The sequence below is a fragment of the Pan troglodytes genome, chromosome 13 (assembly GCF_028858775.2).
Source record: "Pan troglodytes isolate AG18354 chromosome 13, NHGRI_mPanTro3-v2.0_pri, whole genome shotgun sequence".
NCBI lineage: Eukaryota > Metazoa > Chordata > Mammalia > Primates > Hominidae > Pan > Pan troglodytes.
The window spans coordinates 135,356,591-135,376,658 of record NC_072411.2 but is presented as its reverse complement, the minus strand read 5'-3'; the positions used below and the strand labels follow the sequence as shown (position 1 = coordinate 135,376,658).

The 20,068-nt window shown below is 49.1% G+C and overlaps 1 protein-coding gene across 5 annotated transcripts in view; it reads right to left on the bottom strand.

Annotated features, from left to right (window-relative positions):
• The window catches only part of INPP5D (inositol polyphosphate-5-phosphatase D), a 149,026-nt gene that overhangs the window by 36,705 nt on the left and 92,253 nt on the right, over nt 1–20,068 (bottom strand). For all 5 annotated transcript variants that reach the window (XM_016950726.3, XM_016950727.3, XM_063790880.1 and 2 more), the window contains exons 10-17: nt 13,235–13,341; nt 9,837–9,939; nt 7,737–7,933; nt 7,215–7,332; nt 2,240–2,336; nt 1,477–1,615; nt 1,037–1,145; nt 488–576 (exon numbers count right to left, since the gene is read on the bottom strand). In XM_016950726.3, coding sequence (XP_016806215.2) covers nt 488–576; nt 1,037–1,145; nt 1,477–1,615; nt 2,240–2,336; nt 7,215–7,332; nt 7,737–7,933; nt 9,837–9,939; nt 13,235–13,341 — 959 coding nt within the window. The remainder of the gene's footprint in view (nt 1–487; nt 577–1,036; nt 1,146–1,476; nt 1,616–2,239; nt 2,337–7,214; nt 7,333–7,736; nt 7,934–9,836; nt 9,940–13,234; nt 13,342–20,068) is intronic.

Genomic DNA, 20,068 nt, shown 5'->3' with positions numbered 1-20,068 from the left:
TTCCTTGGAAAACAAGTGGCCTCATAAGACATTAATTGGTGTTCCATGAATAACTGAGTTTGGCATACAGATTTCCTCATGGAGAACCACAGTGCTCTTGGGCCCATAAAGGCTCTGATAAGTCCTCAGCGAAGAAACCTGCTTAATGTTAATTCACTCGGCAGTTTAGTAAATATATTTGATCACGGGACTTTAAAAAAATGATCTTCAGAACCCAGTTAAGGAAATAATACTTTAAAATCCTCTCAGCATCTTAGAGTATCTGGACAGAAGGTAAATCACAAGGGTTATTTTCCCAGCTCAAAGCAGTGTACAAGTGTGGCTTCCCATTTACTCTGTAACACAAATCAACATGTGCTTTCTAATTTTTTTCTTTCCTTTTTTTTTTTTGCCTAATGGATGAAGACACTTTCTGTTCACCTTTTGGGAACAGACACCAGCTGGGAGGAGATGGAGGGCAGGGAAGGTGTCTATGAAGAGGACTCACCCCTGTCGCTTTCTGCTTGGTGTAGGCGTATTTGTCCCGAGTCAGTCTCTCAAAACGGTAGGTTGGGGCAAACGTGATTTCTTCCTCCTCTGAAACAGAGAGACTTTCGTTTCAATTCTGATTCCCCAGGTTTTGCATCTGGCCAATTTTCCCTATTCTTCTGGTAGGAAATCGGGGGAAAGGGGATGAAAGGATGGCTGGAAAGGCTCCAAGAGGAGAGGCTGCTGCTTTTTTTTTTTTTTTTTTTTGAGACAGAGTCTGTCTTTGTTGGCCAGGCTGGAGTGCAGTGGCGCGATCTCGGCTCACTGCAAGCTCTGCCTCCCTGGTTCACACCATCCTCCTGCCTCAGCCTCCCAAGTAGCTGGGACTACAGGCACCCGCCACCACGCCCAGCTAATTTTTTGTATTTTTTTAAGTAGAGATGGGGTTTCACTGTGGTAGCCAGGATGGTCTCGATCTCCTGATCTCGTGATCCGCCCGCCTTGGCCTCCTAAAGTGCTGGGATTACAGGTGTGAGCCACCGCTCCCAGCCGGGGCTGCTGCTCTTACCGAAGTGTAGGAAGACCTTCTGCTCCCTCCTCTCTGTGAGCAGCTGGTCGTGGGACAGGAGGTCTGCGTACTGCTGCTGCTTGATTTTCTGGATGATGGTTTCTGCCTCCTGGAACAAGAACATGCCCGGGCCTCTGGTGAGAAGCCCTGCTGATCCAGGCCTGACAAGCTTCGGGGCTGGGGGCGGGCAGCTGGATGACCCGGGCTGCAGAGTGATGGTGGCAGGGTGGCTGTGACAGTTACGGGAACCGGGCGTGAGCACAGGGGAACCGTGAGGAGTGGCTGAAGCTCAGTAATGGAAACAGCGTTGAGCCCCCAAGGGGAGCAGCCGCCTCAGCCCATTTGATTCACGTGTCTCCACGACCACCTGCCCCAAGCTGACTCAAGGGAGCCTCCATCTCATACAGCCCCAGCCCCAGCCCCAGGCGGGCAGCCCTTACCCAGGTAGGCAGATCCACACGGTAGTTAAGATCCCCAAACCAGAAGAGGTGCGTGAAGCGGTGAGTGATGTTAAAGGGACTCAGCTTCTTGTCGCCCAGGGCCAGGAACCGGAGAATGTTCATATAGTTTTGGTTTCGCCTAATGCAAGGAAAAAGCGGCCATCTAGCACGGGGTCACTGGTTCCCCCTCCACTGTGGCAGGAAGTCACTCCTGCCATAGGTGTGGGGCGAGGAGCATAGCAGGTGGGGGGAAGTGAGACTCAGCCCTCCAGCCCTGCTGCAGCTGACCTCCTTAGTGTGCAAATATGGCACAGCCAGGATGCAAAGGGCATTTGAGGCCACACTGGGTGCACAGAGGGCAGGGGCCCAGGAGCAGCAGCATCTGCTCAGCAGAGAATCAGAACAGTGAAGATTCTAGATGGCTGTCTTCATTCCTGGGCCCCAGGTAGGCAAGATCAGCTTGGATTTGTAAGGAGGCCCCAGAGGAGGCTTTCCGCTTTAGAAACAGTGCTAGTTAGCGGTCCATCAGGCTAATGACACAAGGAAATATCTTTTCTGACCTTCAGACAAAATTCCTCCACACGTGAGGTCACTATTGTGCTGCAGTTGCCTTTAATGAGACTGTGGTGGGCCCTGAAAGGCCACAGGACATCCACAAGGTCAAAGGCAGGAGCTGAGCAGGTCCTTCTGGTGCTTAAAGGTGTGAGGCGTGTCTGGGCAGACAGCCCAAATGCACACTCTTGGGGGGAAGGAGTTCCATTACCTGAGTTTCTTTTCACTTCCTGAAGTCAAGTGGCTGTTGACGAACCCTAAGGAGGTTCCATTGAACATGAACGACACCCCCACGGCTCCCTTGTTCCCTAAAAAGAAGAGCAGAAAGAAGAATCAAAATATCAAACAGACACACTTGCCAAGGGGCCAGAAATCACCCGAAGGCAGGGTGAGAGGGGCAGTGAGTGAGGAGCTGGCAAGGGGTGGGCGAAACAGGGTCCTGCAGGGTGGGAGCCGCTGGGCAGAGAGCGGGAGATGAGAAAATGCAGGAGCAGTGCAGATGGCGGCAGCCTCAGGCTTCTCGGCGGGGCAGAGGAAGGCGGCTGCTGCGATCCTCCCCCGGCATCTCTCTCTAAAGTGACCAGGGTGCTAAGCAGGCAGCCAGAAGCCCTGGGAAGATTCAGAAGGTTCCAGCCTGGGTGGGCTGATCTCCCTCCCAGCGAACTCAAGGTTCCTGGGGAGACCAAAAACCCACACTGAGATCATACCTTTTTCTGCCAACGTTCTGATCTATTCTAGGTCAGTGGTTCCCAAAGGGAGTTCCCTGGACCAGCAGCTGCACATCACCTGGGAACTTCATGGAAGGGCAGATTCTCTCCCACCCCAGACCTACTGAATCTGAAATCCTGGGATGGGGCCCAGTAATCTGTGTTTGACAAGCCCTCCAGGGTCAGTGGTGGGCAAATGCTGGCTCACTGCCAGCTACAAATGGTTTTACATTTGTAAGTGGTTGGAAACAAATCAAAAGAAAAACAATCTTTTGTCATTCATGAAAATACGAAATTCAAATTTCAGTGTTCGTAAAGAACACGTTACTGAAACACAGCCATGCCTATTGACTTCTGGATTGTCTGTAGCTGCTTTCAGACTACGATGGCAGAGCTGAAGCGTTGTGACAGTTGTGTGGCCCAAAGAGCCTAGAATATTCACCGTCTGGCCTTCTATGGAAAACGCTTGTTAACCCCTGCTCTAGGTGATTCTGACACATGCAGGCGAGAACCTGCTCTGTCCAATACAGGCACAGGCCACATGTGACTATCAAACACCTGAAATGTGGCTGGTACAAAATGAGACAGGTTGTGAGTGTAAAATACACATTGGAATTGTGGCCTTGGTAAGAAACACAGACTGTAAAATATCTAATAACCTTTTACATTGAATATCTATTGAAATAATTGTATTTTGGATGTATGAAGTTCAATAAAATCTATTATTGAAATTAATTTCACTTGTTTTCTTTTTAATGTGGCTACTAGAAAATTTGATCTATTGATTGTAATAAATCAAATTGTAATCTATTTTGATCATAAATCTATTTATTTATGATCTATTTGGCTCCCATTTTCTTTTCTTCCTTTCTTTCTTTTTTTTTTTTTTTGGAGATGGAGTCTCACTCTGTCTCCCAGGCTGGAGTGCAGTGGCGCAATCTCTGCTCACTGCAACCTCCGTCTCCCAGGTTCAAGCAATTCTCCTGTCTCTGCCTCAGGAGTAGCTGGGACTACAGGCACCCACCACCACACCCAGCTAATTTTTTGTATTTTAGTAGAGACGAGGTTTCACCGTGTTGCCCAGGTTGGTCTCTAACTACTGAGCTCCGGCAATCTGCCTGCCTCAGCCTCCCAAAGTACTAGGATTACAGGTGTGAGCCACGGCACCCGGCCCCATTTTCTTTTGGTTGGACAGCTCTGGATAGGCCATAGGCTGAAGGGACCCCTGGATATCACCTGGCTCAGCCTCGTCAGGACCCAGTGGGGGAGTACACAGGCTTTCTGCCCTCCAGCCCTCTCCGCTGCACCTAGCTCTCCAGCCCTGCCCCTCTGCCCCCAACCTGGGAGGGTGACCTGGAACTGAGCAACTGGTTCCAGTCCCGACAGCCTGGTTTCAATCCCTGCCCACCACTTTCTTATCCCTGGGCCTTGGGCAAGTTATGGATCATCTCCATAGACTCTGTTTCTTCATCTGCGAATGGGAATAATAAGAGTCCCTGCCCGAGTGTTTGTATTTTTTTTTCTAATTTGAGACAAAGTCTGTGTCACCCAGGCTGGAGTGCAGTGGCAAAATCATGGCTTTCTGTAGCCTTGACCTCCCAGATTTAAGTGATCCTCCCACCTCAGCCTCCTGAGTAGCTGGGCCCACAGGCATGCACTACTATGCCTTTTTTCTTTTTTTTTTCTTTTTTTTTTTTTTGTAGAAATGGTACCTTCCTATGTTGCCCAGGCTGGTCTCAAACTCCTGGTCTCAGGAGGTCCTCCCACCTTGGCCTCCCAAAGTGTGGGATTATAGGCATGAGCCATCATGCCTAGCAGGGTGTTTATATCAAATGAGATGATACAAAGCATTTAGCACACAGCCTTGCTTAGGGCACACTCTTAGAAAGGCCTTGGTTGTTCTAAGGACTTTTTTTTTTTTTTTTTTTGAGATAGAGTCTCGCTCTGTCACCCAGGCTGGAGTGCAGTGGCATGATCTCAGCTCACTGCAACCTCCACCTCTCGGGTTCAAGCGATTCTCCTGCCTCAGCCTCCCAAGCAGCTGGGATTACAGGTGCGCACCACCACATCCAACTAATTTTTGTATTTTTAGTGGAGATGGGATTTCACCATGTTGGCCAGGCTGGTCTCGAACTCCTGACCTCAAGTGATCCACCTGCCTCGGCCTTCCAAAGTGCTGGGATTACAGGCATGAGCCTACCACGCCGACCAGCATTTGCTGTTTCTGTCCTGTGCTAATTATGGCTGGGAGCCATTTCAGGGGAGTGGAGGAGGGAGGCTGGCCCCAGGGCAGAGAGGAGGGGAAGGAGGGGAAGGAGGGGAAGGTGTGTGTGAGCTGCACAGCCCAGAAGCTGCCCTGCAATGGTCATAAAGCTGGGACTCTGGCCAGGCCTTTCTCCTCACCCCTCAGATGCCAGTCGCACTGCCCTTCTCAGGGAGGCCCCTGACCTCTGCTCTCTGCCCACGCCACACACTCCTTCGCCAGTGCACTCCCTCCCAGGAACTGGCTTCTTTTCCTCCCGTCTGCTCATGCAATGTGTGTCAGGTCCACATGAGCAGAGCTCCTGCCTGCTCAGAAGCTGACCCAGTGCCCAGCCCTGAGGCCAGGATGACCAGGAACTGGTCTGGCTGAGGGGGTGGTTTTATGTGGCCCTAGGAGGTCCGAGCATATTCTGCACAGCGGGGCAGGGGCTGGTGGGAGGGACTGGAAGCCCAGGGAGCGATGGAATCCACACCCGGGGCGGTTGCTGGGCAGCAGGAGGGCGTGGGCGCAGCCAGGACAGCCACGCCAGCCCCACCCTTCTACTGTGGCAGGAAGGAAGGGGGACGAGTGGGGGTGGACGCGGGCAGTTTGCGGTTTGTCAGCAGAAAAGTCGAGAGAGCTTTGCACGTTCGATTGCAGCAATTCTTCTCTTTCCTGTTATCTCTGGGACTCTGTCCTGTTCCTGACTCCACTGACTCCAACCACCAAAAACCACTGGCCTCGCCCCTGATGCCAGCCCTGGAGCCCTGTGTGTATACCACCCCACGTGCACACACGGGCACACACACACACAAACACACAGAGAGGCTCTAGCACTTACGCACATGCACTCGGACACCCACCCTCACATACCTAGACTCTCATAAACACACACTCACAAACACACACACATGGACTCACACTCACACACTCATAGATATGGGGTGGTACACTCATACATGGACTCACATACATAGACTCACATAAACACACTCACAAACACATGCATGGACTCACACACACTCATAGATACGGGGTGGTACACTCACACACAGACTCACATAAACACACACTCACAAACACACATGCATGGACTCACACACACATAGACACTCACACACTCATAGATATGGAGTGGTACACACACACGGACTCACATACATAGACTCACATAAATACACTCACAAACACATGCATGGACACACACACACTCATAGATACAGGGTGGTACGCTCACACACGGACTCACATATGTAGACTCACATAAACACACGAATACACATGCATGGACTCACACATACAGACACTCACACACTCATAGATATGGGTGGTACACTCATACACAGACTCACATACATAGACTCACATAGACACACTCAAACACATGCATAGATTCACACACATATAGACACACACCCATAGATATGGGGTGGTATGCTCACACATTGACTCACATAAACATGCTCACAAACACACATCCATAAACTCTCACACACCTACACAGGCTCACACACTCACATGCACGCTCTCACTCACACAAACTCACATACACAGACCTACTCACACACACATCCTACACAAACACACAGGCTTGCACTCCTACACTTATGAAGACTTCTTGCCCTTGTTACTGCTCTCTGAAGCCAGCAACTCTCCACTGACACCAGCGTTTCCAGATCCAACCTGGTGCACAGGGACCGAGGGCAGGGGCCAGCTACCTCCCACCTGTGCTTGTAAGGAAGGTCTCATTGGAACACAGCCACTCCCATTCGCTTTCTGGGTTGACTATGGCTGCTTTCCCACCAGAAAGGCAGAGAGGAATAGTGTTGAGTGGCCTGCAAAGCCTGAAATATTTACTCTCAGGCCCTTCCCTTTCCTGCAAAAGTTGGCCAATCCCTCTTCTAGGTTCTTGCTTCTTAAAATGGGTCCCACGGGCCGACCAGCAGCGCTCAAGTCGCCTGGGAACCTGTCAGAAACTTGGAACCCTGAGCTCCACCCAAGATCTCCTGGGTCAGAACCTGCATTTTAGCTAGATCTGTGGGACTGCTGGTGTAGACCCTGAGTGAGTTTCAGCCAGGGAGACCAATCACCCCTATTTGCTGAGGACTGAGCCGGGATCTAAGGATGTGAGGCTCTCTGTTTTTAACCCGGGGAACTACTGGTGGGATCAGGATGATGTGGTCGCTAGAGTTGAGGCAGAGGGTGTGGGAGGAACACAGGGTCCCCGCCCTGCTCACCCAGTGTGTTTGCAATGCCTGTCTTCACGTTGTCAGTACAGATGTGGCTGATCCGGTTCTCGTGCTCAGGCTTGGCCAGCACCACGATGCGGATGTTCCAGAGCGTGTGGATGGCGACCTGGTGGGAGGACAACATTGCAATACTCGGCCCAAGTGTGGGGTGTGAACCAAGGCACAGTGATTCACACCCAGCCCCAGCCGCAGCCCCTGGGTATGGGGTATCCTGTCTGTAATCCCAACCCTTCGGGGGACTCCCAGTGATGCTTGATAGGCGAGACAAAACATCCTAAAGATGAGAACCGGGGCTGACCAAGGGTGGGAAGATAGAGGACTCAGTGGTTTTCAGCAATACCCCCACAGATCCCATTTATTTCTGAATACAGATGCATCTCTCAGTGGGGGCCTCCAGACATCCTTGAAAACTGAGAGCTGATAGGCTGAGCCCGCCCTTGCCTCTGAGACAGCCCAGCCGAGCAAAGATTCTATCCCGGCAGCCCACCCAGCGTGCAGCCAGCTGCTCACTGTTTTAAAAGTCACGCTGGTGATTTCTTGCAGGGAGTGTTTGAGGATCTCCAGCCACTCCTTCTCACTCAGGGGGTCCTCTTGGGTGCCGATCACGTAAATGTCATGGGGGATGTAGTCGGCAGAGTCGTCCCGCGTCTTTCCCTGCCCCTTGGAGAGAAACCAGGACGTGATCTTCTTGGGAGGGGGGGCGTTACCTTCAACAGCAAAACCCAACACCAAGTGAGTCAAAGGCACATCGAGTCAAAGCATTAGGAGAATTCAAAACAGAGGGCGGGAGTGTGAGGGAGGTCACGTCGTTACACAAGACCATCCAGGCAGCCCAAAGAAATGCCTGCAATGGAGGCCTGGGCGCCAACCTCACCCAGGATGTCGGTTAGGGCTAGAGCTCCGTTAAGCCTCTTTTTAAACGTAATGTCAAGTTTCAAGGTATAGAAACACCAGAAGATTCCCTGATGTCAGATACTGTCCTGCACTTTGAGGCTATGATAATTGAGACAAAGTCCTGTCCCTCAAGGAACTCACATCCTATTCTCAAGACAGCCAAGGGAACTGACAAGTTTTAGACGGCGGGTTCTAACCCATTGTTGGGAGACAACAAAGTCTCCCTTGCAAGACAGATCCCAGCCCAGAGCGGAGGGATGCCTGGGTGTGAGCCAGAGAAACGGGAGAGCATGGAAACTCCTCCGCATTCCCATTTCAAAACTGAGTTGAAGAAGCTCAATCAAGAAATTTTGAATGGTTCTCCCTACAATGCCCTTGAAGGATGAGCAAACTTTGTTCCTCAAAGAGATGAGCTTCTTGCCTTACAGGTGCAAAGAAGCCAAGCATTGGAGTAAATGGACTGTGGCTAAATTCTGCTCCCCCAAGAGGCTCAAAGTGGGTGCCCGAACCGCCAGGCTGGTGGGTCCCCGGCCCTCCTGCGGCATGGCCTCAGCTGGCTCCTTCCATACTCTTCTGTGGGAAGGGCACCCCTGCCCTTGTGTCATGGACATCCCTGACCATGTCCAGAGGGAGGAGATCAGGCAGGCTATTGTCTCTTATTAGAAACACTGAAAGGGACTGAAGGGGACAAGTGACCCCCTGGGGCACTGGCCCGGGCTCTACTCCACGGCTGCTGTGGCCCTGGGACACGAGTGACAAGCTGTCACTTCACTTCCAGGAGGCCCCTGCCAGCCACTGCTCACCCTCTTCCTCCCAGACTCCTCTCAGGACAAGGGTAGGGGACACACGACACCCAGTGAAATTCCAATTTCAGATAAACTGGTAGTTTTTAGAATAAGTTTATCTGGATGTCTTCTATCTAATTTATTTCTACCTGAACACTTACACTAAAAAATTATTTAGTATTATTTATATTTAGTAGAGTGCATGTGTTTAGTATATAAATATACAGTATATATGTTTAATACAAAATATATTTAGCATATATTTAGTATATTATTAGCTGTATGCTTAAACTAAATAATATTACTTAGTATAATTCATATTTAATATAATTACACTTATTTAGCATATGTATATATACTGTATATATTTAGCATATGTATATATACTATATATTCAGCATAATGTCTATGAGCATATATATTTAGTATTTATTTGTTTGTAGCTAAACATATACTAAAAAAAATTGTTTCTATGAAGTTAAAATTTAACTGGGCATCCTTTGTCTACGTACCTATCTCTCTGTCTCTCTCCTGATAAATCTGGCAACCCTACTCAGGGTGGACTTCTTTCTGTCAGGCCTGGGGCCCCTTGGTGAGCTGCCTAGGGCTGGCAGGGTTCCCATGAGCCCCTTCACCTAGATGTTCAGACTCTTTCCCTAAAACTTTCCAATTTAGACATACAGAGTAACCCACGCCAGCTGCTCTTGGGGTACGATAGTCCCAAAGCTTGTTTTTCTTACCCACCATCTCAGGAAAAGGGTGGAATTCCTTAGGAAGGAGGTTGTGCGGGTGGGCTGGGGCTTAGGGGCAGGGCCCTGGGGCAGGAAGGAAGGGGACATGGATGTCGTCACTCCACCCCACCTTGAGGATGCCTGAGTCAGGAAAGCAGAAGCAGAGGGGGTGACTGCAGGGAGGGGGCGCGCGGACCCACCCATGTTCCAGGTGCCGATGAAGATGGTGATCATGTCGGGCTCCGGCTGCTCTGAGTGCTTGTTCTTCATCTGCTGCAGGAGCTGGCAGAAGCCTTCTCTCTTCTAGGGATGGAAGGGCAGACAGACTTAGAAAGGCCTCTGCCTCCCTGCACCTTACACTTTGCAAAGGACTTGGTCAGCTTCAAGAAAACTGAGAGGAGCGTAAATCAGTGTGAACTTCCAGGACAGCAACCTGGAAACATGCGTCCAAAGTCATAAGCGAGTGGCTTCTGGCCTAGACATTCCCCTGCAAGGGTGTGGCTTTAACAAAGTGATCAGGAGCCGCACAGAAGTCCAACCCTGTCACGGCTCTGCAGCACAGGCCTCAGTACAGAAAAAAATCAGAAACAACCTTACTGTCCAGCCTTAGGAGATTCATTAATAATGTATTAGAGGGCCAGGTGTGGTGGCTCATGCCTGTAATCCCAGCACTTTGGGAGGCCGAGGTGGGTAGATCACCTGAGGTCAGGAGTTCGAGACCAGCCTGACCAACATGGTGAAACCCCTGTCTCTACTAAAAATACAAAATTAGCCAAGCGTGGTGGTGCTTGCCTGTAATGCCAGCTACTCGGGAGGCTGAGGCAGAAGAATTGCTTGAACCCAGGAGGTGGAGGTTGCAGTGAGCCAGGATCACATCATTGCACTCCAGCCTGGGTAACAGAGCTAGATTCTGTCTCAAAAAAAAAAGTATTCTAGACCATCCATAAACTAGAATATCATAGTGTTTAACAAGTGTGATCCAGAACTATCTTGCCAACAAGGACAGGTGGCCACAATATATATTTTTAAGCATGAAAAGCTAGTTGACAAATGATATGAATAGCATCATTGCATTTTTAATAAAACATTTGGGCCTGGCACAGTGGCTCATGCTGTAATCCCAGGACTTTGGGAGGCTGAGGCAGAAGGATTGTTTGAGCCCAGGAGTTTGAGACCAGCCTGGGCAACACGGGGGAACCCTGCCTCTACAAAAAATAAAAAAATTAGCCAGGCATGGTGGTGCATGCCTGTAGTCCCTCCCAACTTAGGAGGTTGAGGTGGGAGGATTACTTGAGGCCGGAAAGTTGAGGTTGCAGTGAGCCATGATCTTGCCACTGCACTTCAGCCTGGGCAACTGAACAAGACCCTGTCTCTGAAAAGAAAAGAAACAGAAAAAGAAAGAAAGAAGGGAAGGAAGAAAGAAAGAGAAAATTAAAAAACATCTGGAAGGGGCATAGTCCCAGATTAACTCATGGTATACGAGGGTTTTTATTTTAAACATTTGCTTGTTTGTGTTTGCCACGTCTTCACCAAGGAGAATAGATTACTTATGTAATGAAAGAACATTTAAATTAAAGAAACTAATTAAAAAGAAGAGAGGACATGAAGGCTTTCATAGCCTACTCAATATTTTTCACGTATTTTTCTGGGGTACCCAATGGGGCACCAAGCAGCCTCAGTTGGCCCTCTCTTAGGATGCAATCAATAGAGCAGGCGGACTTTAACAAAGTACACAAATTTCAGGGTGTAACATATGACATGACCAGTGTTTGACTATTTCAACCTGCAAAGACAGAAATTTTACATGATTCAACCTTATAATTGCAAATCTCAGTAAGTCCTCCCTGAAGACACCAGCTCACAAAGATGTCATAATGACCATCTTTACTATAACCTGCCTTGAGTTGGGAGTGGCTCAAGATTCATGGCCTCCGTTTATCCCTGTGCCTCAGTCCTTTTGAGGTCGCAGCAATGGGGCAGAGCTGGTGTTTGAACCTATGCCCAGGTGCTCAGAAAGCATTCCAGCCCAGTGGTCTTTCTCTCCATCTCCCACCACCTGTCTGGGCCCCGTTCTCTTGTTTCTCCCAGACCCTTCCCTATTATTCCTGACAGCTCTGGACACCTTAGACCTCCCACCAGCCCACCCCTGATGCTTTGGAGGTGAAAGTAGGAGCGGAGACTGGGCACTCAGTGGGAAGCTATCACTGTGGGCCTGCACCAGAAGCGCTTGTCCCTTGGCCTTGCTGGGGGTCCCTGATGTGAGATGTCAGCCAGCACCTGATGTGATGGACACCCTTATTGCGCTGCAATCTTTTTTTTTTTTGAGACAGGATCTTGCTCTGTCATCTAGGCTGGAGTGCAGTGGTGTGATCATAGCTCACTGCAGCCTCAAACTCCTGGGTTCAAGCGATCCTCCTACTTCAGCCTCCCAAGTAGCTGAAACTACAGGCTCATGCCACCACACCCAGCTATTTTTTTTTTTTTTTCGTAGAGATGAGGTCTCACCATCTTGCACAGGCTAGTCTCAAACTCTTGGTCTCGGGCAACCGTCCCGCCTCAGCCTCCCAAAGTGCTGGGATTATGGGCATAAGGCACCCACTGTGCCTGGCCTAATTTTTTTGTTTTGTAGACATGGGGTCTGACTATGCTGTTCAGGCTGGTGCAATCCATTTTTACTGCCTCACACGAGCTGCATGGCAGAGAACAATGAATGAGGTTCACGATGATAGGTTTTGGCCCTGGTTCAAATTTCTGAGATGAGGGGTCAGGTCACAAAGAACCCACTGTGGGGGCACAGAGGCCCAGCCTGGGTTTCCCCAGTGGCCCACGGCACCTCTTACCCCAGGAACCCATCCTGGCAGGGGCATCTCACTTCTGCAGAGTGGGGCAAAGTGTAGAAATGAAAGTCTCTGGGATGGAGCTCCAGTCGAGACTCAGATTTAAATCCAGGGGTGGCTCACACCTATAATACCAGCACTTTGGGTGACAGAGGCGGGAAGATTGCCCGAGCCCAGGAGTTCGAGACCAGCCTGGGAAACACGGCGAGACTCTGTCTCTACAAAATATAAAAAATTATCTGGTGGTGTGTGTCTGTGGTCTCAGCTACTTGTCTCACCTCAGCTGAGGTGGGTGGGGGGATCCCTTGAGCCCAGGAGGTGGAGGCTGCCGTGAGCTGTGATCACGCCACTGTACTAGCCTAGATGGTAAAGCGAGACGCTGTCTCAAGTCAGTCAGTCAATCAATCAATCAATCCAGGAGTGTCCCAAAGATTTCCCAAGTCCAGCCCAGAGAAGCTGAAAGCCTTTCCTCCAGGTGTGGGGCTGAGTTAGATGTGGGTCATAAAGGATGTGGCCTCCAGGCTGGGAGGCAGCTGGGCAAAGTGGGAAGCCTCCCTACTCCTGAGACAGTGATGGCTCAAATCCAGGCCAACCTGGAACGTGGTCCTCAACTTCTCTAAGTTCACCTTTCCCAGGTGTGAAATGGGTTGTTCTGGGAACTGAGTGAGCTAATGATACACTCCCTGGCACACAGCGAGCCTCAAAACGCTTGTGTCCCCTCCCTACCTCACAGCCCATTTTAGAAGTTTGCTGTCACTTACTTTGGAGTCAGCAAAAACATATTCCTTCCGCAGGATCTTCTCCTTCTCTGTTTCCACCAAGATCACCAACTTATTCAGAAATTTCTGTGACTTAATGAGCTGCAGGACTTAAGAGAAAAGAAATTCATTAATTCATTCATCCACTCATTCAACCAATATGGACGGTCTCCATTATGTTCCAGGCACCTGACTATCAACTCCCGTCCCCAAGCTGAGCCCCGAGTTTGTGTCTGGTCTCCCAGCTCCCTCTGCTTCCAGCTGCTCTTCCCAAGAGAGGCTCATGCTTGGGGAGGGTGATGTCTGGAACAAGCAAGAGTTGGCCTGGCCAGAGCAGAGACAGCGTGATCGTCTTTTCATCTTTCTCCCTGCCTCCCTCCTTCCCCTCTCTCTTCTTCCTTCTTCTCTTCTTCCTCCTCTTCTCCCTCCCTCCATTCTTCCTTACTCTTCCTCCTTTCCTTCTTTTGCTTTGTTTTTAATTTATATCTAAATTTAATTTTACATTTTACTGTCATCAAAAATTAAAAGAGTCAAGTTGTTCTATAAGATTTTTGCAAACAACAGTCCTCCACAACCCAACCTCTCTTCAATGTCCAGCATCCTATAGGCAACCAATTTCAACTCTCTTAATGGATTCTTTTGGAATTCTACTCTGTTTCTTAAAAAAAAAAAAAAAGCTTAGATTAATACTTTCCGATGTTTCAGTTTTCATTATGTCCTATTACATTTTTGACTGTCCACTATGGAAGATGAGGGTTGAAATTCCTTTCACACACACAACCTGCTCCCCCAACTTGACTCCCTGCCAATGCATAATTTCAGTCCCCACATCATCCTTCTAACAATTATATCATAATTTTGGCCAGATAAGTACTCAGTGTTTGTTATTCTGATTATTGAAATGCTATTGACAGACCAGCCCTGATTGTTTCTCTTTTTCTAGACAACTTTGTGTTATTCCTGGAGTTAGTAATTGCCATACTTTTTTTTTATTGTTTCTAATTCTTCCCCAGTTTATAACTCTCTTTTCCATGTGACCAACTACTTTCATCAGTTCCTTTGTCCTGAGGGAGCCTTTCCCAGAGCTTCTGGGTCTTCTCTGGACTGGTGACTTCAAGGGCTGAGGCACAGCCTTTACCTTGGGGCCTTACTTCATAATCCAGGAATACGTTTCTCTCTCTCGTATTAAATCCCATTTCTTGGACCCCAGGTCTTCCTCTTCTTGGTTTACACCCTCATTTTGGTAGAGCAACATCTCTAGTGGCTTTCCAAGAAAGGAAGAATCAGTGATACATTTTTAGAGGCCTTGCGTGTCTGAGAATTCGACCCTCACACTTAACTGACAGAACCCTAATTTTGAAATAATTCTCCTCCGGACTCTGGAACCTTGTTCCATCATCTCTAGTTTTCAGGATTGCTGGAGAAACAATGTCATTCTGATTCTCTTGTTCAGAAAAGAGTTAGCACAAGAGGCCCGAGACTGCTGTCCTTAGAAGGGCTTGCTTGAAAGGCTGGCGTTCTGCTGTCATCTGGGAACTTAGATTTCGGGAGGGCTCCCACCACTCCCAGAGCTGATGAGTGGCTTGCTGTGCCTACATTGTTTGTACAAACAATATGGTTTATGCTGAGCACCTGTTTTCCTTTTGGGAGTCTGTAATCTGGGTACCTGCCAGGTAGAGGGTGTCTATGTGACCAGTCCCCAGTTAACAACCACATTTCACACATGTTGTCACACCTCACTGGGGGAGGAGGGAAGTGTGTCCTTTGTGACTCCATAGAAGAGTGGAGCCACTCCTAATGGTGGCTCGCTGTACTTAGAAGGAAGCGTGGGCCAGGCGCGGTGGCTCATGCCTGTAATCCTAGCACTTTGGGAGGCTGAGGCAGGCAGATTGCCTGAGCTCAGGAGTTTGAGACCAGCCTGGGCAACATGGTGAAACCCTGTCTCTACTAAAATACAAAACAAAAAATTAGCCAGGCGTGGTGCCAGGCACCTGTAGTCCCAGCCACTCAGGGGGCTGAGGCAGGAGAATTGCTTGAACCTGGGAGGCGGAGGTTGCAGTGAGCCAAGATCGTGCCACTGCACTCCAGCCTGGCGACAGAGTGAGACTCCATCTCAAATAAAAAAAGAAGGAAGCGTGAACCTGGCACTCTGGCTCAGCAAACCCACACACCTGGCCCCTGCCCAGTCTTGGCCTTGTCTGAGCCACAGCCATCTGGCCATCTCACCAGCCACACTGGCTCCTGTCTTGGAACTGTGCCCAGTGGCCCCTTTCCCTGGTTTGGGCACAGCCAGCATCTTCCTGACGCTCAGGTCTCAGGCTCAGACTCTTAGAAGCTCGTGCCTGGTTTCTTCCAGACTTCATCCTATGCATGTGTCTTTTCCCTCAGCTGATTTTGCTCTATATCCTTTCAATGTAATAAATCACAGCTGTGAATATGATCACCCGCTGGGTCTTGTGGGTTCTCTGAGGGAATCACAGAACCTGGGGGTGGTCTTGTGGGGCCCCTGACACAGGGCGTAATCTATCTTTTGCTCTGAACATTTTTAGGATCTTTTCTTGGAGTCCAGCGTTGTGAGACTTTCCGGGGTTGTGTGGGCCTCCTGTGTTGTGTGAGCACTTGGCCATTTTCAACATGGAGGCAAGTGTTATTCTGTTCTGAGACTCTTTCCTGAATTCTTTAATAAATTTTCTCACTCTGTTTTCTCTTACTGACACTTATTATTTTGATATTGGGCCTCCTGAACTCGTCTTCTTATTTATTTATTTATTTATTTATTTATTTTTTGAGATGGAGTCTCGCTCCATCACCCAGGCTGGAGTGCAGTCGTGGATCTTGGCTCACCGCAACCTCTGCCTCCTGGGTTCAAGCAATTCTCCTGCCTCAGCCTCCTCCCGAGTAGCTGGGATCACAGGCGTGCACCACCACGCCCGTCTAATTTTGTATTTTTAGTAGAGGTGGGGTTTTACCACGTTGGCCAGGCTGGTCTTGAACTCCTGACCTCAAGTGTTCCACCTGCCTTAGCCTCCCAAAGCGCTGGGATCACAGGCGTGAGCCACTGCACCCAGCCCTGATCTGGTCTTTTAAATTGTAAAAATCTTGCCTCTCCTATTTTCCATCACTTTGTCCTTTTGTTTTGCCTTTTCGGAGCTTTTCTAAACTTATCTTTCCACTCTTCCTTTGGGTTCTTATTTTTTTAAATTACTGCTATAATATTTTTTATTGCCCCAGAGCTGTCCTTCCTTTCCCTTTCCCCTTCTTCCCCCTTCTCTCTTCCTCCTCCTCCTTTTTCACTTTCATTTTATTCTCTTACTGTTCCTTTCTAGATATAATTCTGTTATTCCACAGGCCCATTTCTTTTTGTCTATAGAATTTGATCTCTCCAAGGCTGGGTGCAGTGGCTCACGCCTGTAATCCCGGTGTGGCAGGCCAGGTCTCACTAATGCAGGCCTCCGTGACAACTGTTTCAGTACTGACTGAGTCGTTAAGTTAAATATCAAAAGCCAGTGCCCTTATACAAAGGCTGGAATGTAACAAAAGCCCATCAGAAGTTTTGCCTAGGCGAAGGAATTCTTAACAGGACCAGTTTAGGATTTAACAAGTTTATTGGAGGTCTGAAGGAACTCCCCAAACCTCCGTGATTTAGCAGGAGACAAGATAAGGGTAATCACACCAGCACCTGGACCCATTTAGATGAAGTCAATTTACTGAGGCTCCAAAGGAAGGTCTTCGGGACTCAGACCTTAGTTATAAATTAAAAGAAGTTAATCACATATCTTTCAATGAATACACACACGTAGACATACAGCTTAGAAGGTATATAAGCTCTGGAAAACTTTGTAATTTTGAGTTGGTCTGGTGATAATTTCCAGGCCTTCTTCCTGTAACCAGTTACAGAAAATAAAACCTGTCTTCCTCCCCAGTTCATGTGCGTCTTGTTATTGGGCCACAAGAAATAGCAGCCTGACCCTCAGTTTGGTCCAGGAACACCAGCACTTTGGGAGGCCAAGGCAGGCAGATCATCTGAGCTCAGGAGTTTGAGACCAGCCTGGCCAGCATGGTGAAACTTCATTTCTACTAAAAATACAAAAATTAGCCAGGCATGGTGGTGTATGCCTATAGTCCCAGCTACCTGGGAGGCTGAGGCACGAGAATCGCCTGAACCCAGGAGGTGGAGGTTGCTGTGAGCTGAGATCGTGCCATTGCACTCCAGCCTGGGCCACAAGAGTGAAACTCTGTCTCAAAAAAAACAAAAAGAATTTGATCCCCCCAAGTGTTTTGTCTTTGTGTCCCCTGTCTCCTGTCCCCAGCTTCCCTCCAGTGTCTGGTGATCCTTGGCTGTCTGTGTCCAACAGTGAGGTGGGGTCTGTCGAGAAGGGCTTCTCCGCAGGGTGGTCTGATGGGCTGAATCCTGGGGAAACTGCGTGATGGCAACACCTTTCCATCTTTGCCCCTGGGCTGATCAAGTTTCCCAGAGAAGACTTCTAACTCCTGCCTAGGGAGGGTGGGGCTGGCCAGCAGCATCCTGGGAGCTGGGCAGGGAAGAAGGCTGGGGTCTCAGCACTCAGCAAGTGACTGTCCCTTAGTCCTCTGTTTTCAGTAGGCTCTCCTGCCTGCAGCAGGCCTGGCATCTCCCAGCCCTTCACCTTCTCCAAAGAATATCCAATCTTCTGCCAAAGGAGTGAGGAGGAGCCACTGGCTACATGGAGTGGAGTGTGATCTGTTGGGCTGAACTGTCTTTAAATAGACTTCCATCTGACCCTGCTGTGTATAACCCCACCTTCACCCCACTTCTTGGGGTCCCCAAGGCTCTCAGCTCCTGAGCCCTTTGTGGGTTTTGTGTGAGTCAGTGTCTCTGTTTTTTCTTCCACCTGCTTAGGGTTTCGTTTTTTGGTTCCTACAAGTGACTCTCGCTATCCATCTCCTTTCCGGCTTTCAGAATGTTGTTGCTCTCCCATTCTCTCTTTCCCTGTGGGTTTTGCCTTCCGGAAGGGAACTGATGACAGAGCATGCATTTAACCATCACTTTGAGCTGGAAGCCTCCCCAAAGGGAAATGACATCAGCTTCGTCTGCACCTCAGTAAGCATCCCACAGTCCGATTTCTACCACTGCTAACCAAATGCTCTGAGACTTTTCCAGTCTGCTACGATCAGGCCATGTCTCCTTCCCCTGAATTTCCTTGCCATCTGTTTGCAGGACTGTGCGGTTGCCCCCAGGATGTGATATCTTGTTTGATCAGGGTTATTATTCCATCAGAGTCAGTCAGCGCCCCACCTTCCCCACGCCCAGTGAAATAACACTAGAAGTTCCGTTTCCCTCGTCCTGCTACATGGTATCGATCAGCAGGTGCTGGCTGGTCTACCTTTGAAACGTTCCCACCCCGTTCACCTTTTCCCATCTCCAGCTGCCACCGCCTCTTGCCTGGCTGCTATCATGGCCTCCTAATTGGTGTCCCTGTCTCCACTCTTCCTCTCTTCCCATAGTTTATTCTCAGTACAGCAGCCAGAGTTATCTTTTTGAAGTGGAATCACGCCACACCCCCCCAGCTGAAAACCTCCTAATAGTGGCTTGCTGCATTTGGAAGGAAACGTGAGCTGGTACTCTGGCTCAGCAAGCCCACATGCCTGGCCCCTGTCCAGCCTCAGCCTTGTCTGAGTCCTGGCCGCCCAGCCGTCTCACACGCCATACTTGTTCCTGCCTTGGAACTGAGCCCAGTTGCCTCTTTCCCTGGGTTGGGCACAGCCAGCATCTTCCTGACACTCAGGTCTTGGTTCAAATGGCACAGCATGTCCACAGAAAGGCTTTTCCCCATTACTGTCATATTTTTCTATTTAAATCCCCAGGTCTAGAGTTTATCATTCCCTGACACATTCCTGGTTTGTATATTTGTGTGTTTGCTTATTTTCTCCTTTGCCCTGATTTGAATGAAACTTTCCTGAAAGCTAGGATCCCGGCTGGCTGGTTCACCTTCGCATCCCAAAGCCTGGTACCTGCATAGCAGGTGCTCGGAGCATGAATATTTTATGATTTGAACATACAGCAACTGGCTGTTCCTATGTGTAGAAGACCATGATGCCAAAGCTATTCATGAACATGGTGATTAAAATAAGGTAAGGAAGCTCCAACTCTTGCAACCACAGATTCCCTCCAGGTGAGCACCGCTCTGTCATAATAACCATGGCTGGAAACTCACCATGAGCCAGACTCCGCACTAAGGACACACCTTACCCCATTAACTCTCACAACAACCCCTGTAGGAACCCCTGTCTTGTGGAGGCATCATTGAGGCTTTGAGGAGTTAAGTAGCTTACTTGAGATCATACTATTAGCAAGTCATGGAACCAACACATGCATCTGGTTTACCTAGAGCACCCACTCTTGAACCACACTGCCTCTCAGCACCAACTGTAAAGAAGCCACTTAAACATGCATCCATGAGAACTGTATGATCTTACCTGGTTTAGGACACATTTGCTCATTCATGCATAGATTCATTCATTCTTGCCTTCATTCTCTCATTCATGTGTGCATTCATTCATTATTACATTCATTCTTATTCCTGTGTGCGTTCCTTCATTCTTGCATTCATTCACTGATTCATGCATGCATTCTCTCAATATGCATTTACTGATCACTTACTCTATGCTAAGCACTGTTTTGGCTCTGGGATTTAGTGGTTAACAACAACCAAAAAATCCACATCCCAGCCTTTGTGAAGCCCACATTAAAGAGGGGAGACAGAACTGGGATTTATGATGGATGACATTGCAAGTGCCTCAGGCAATTGGCAATCCCTGAGCACGCACTTGCTGAGCCCCAGGGCCCGAGCTGGGGCC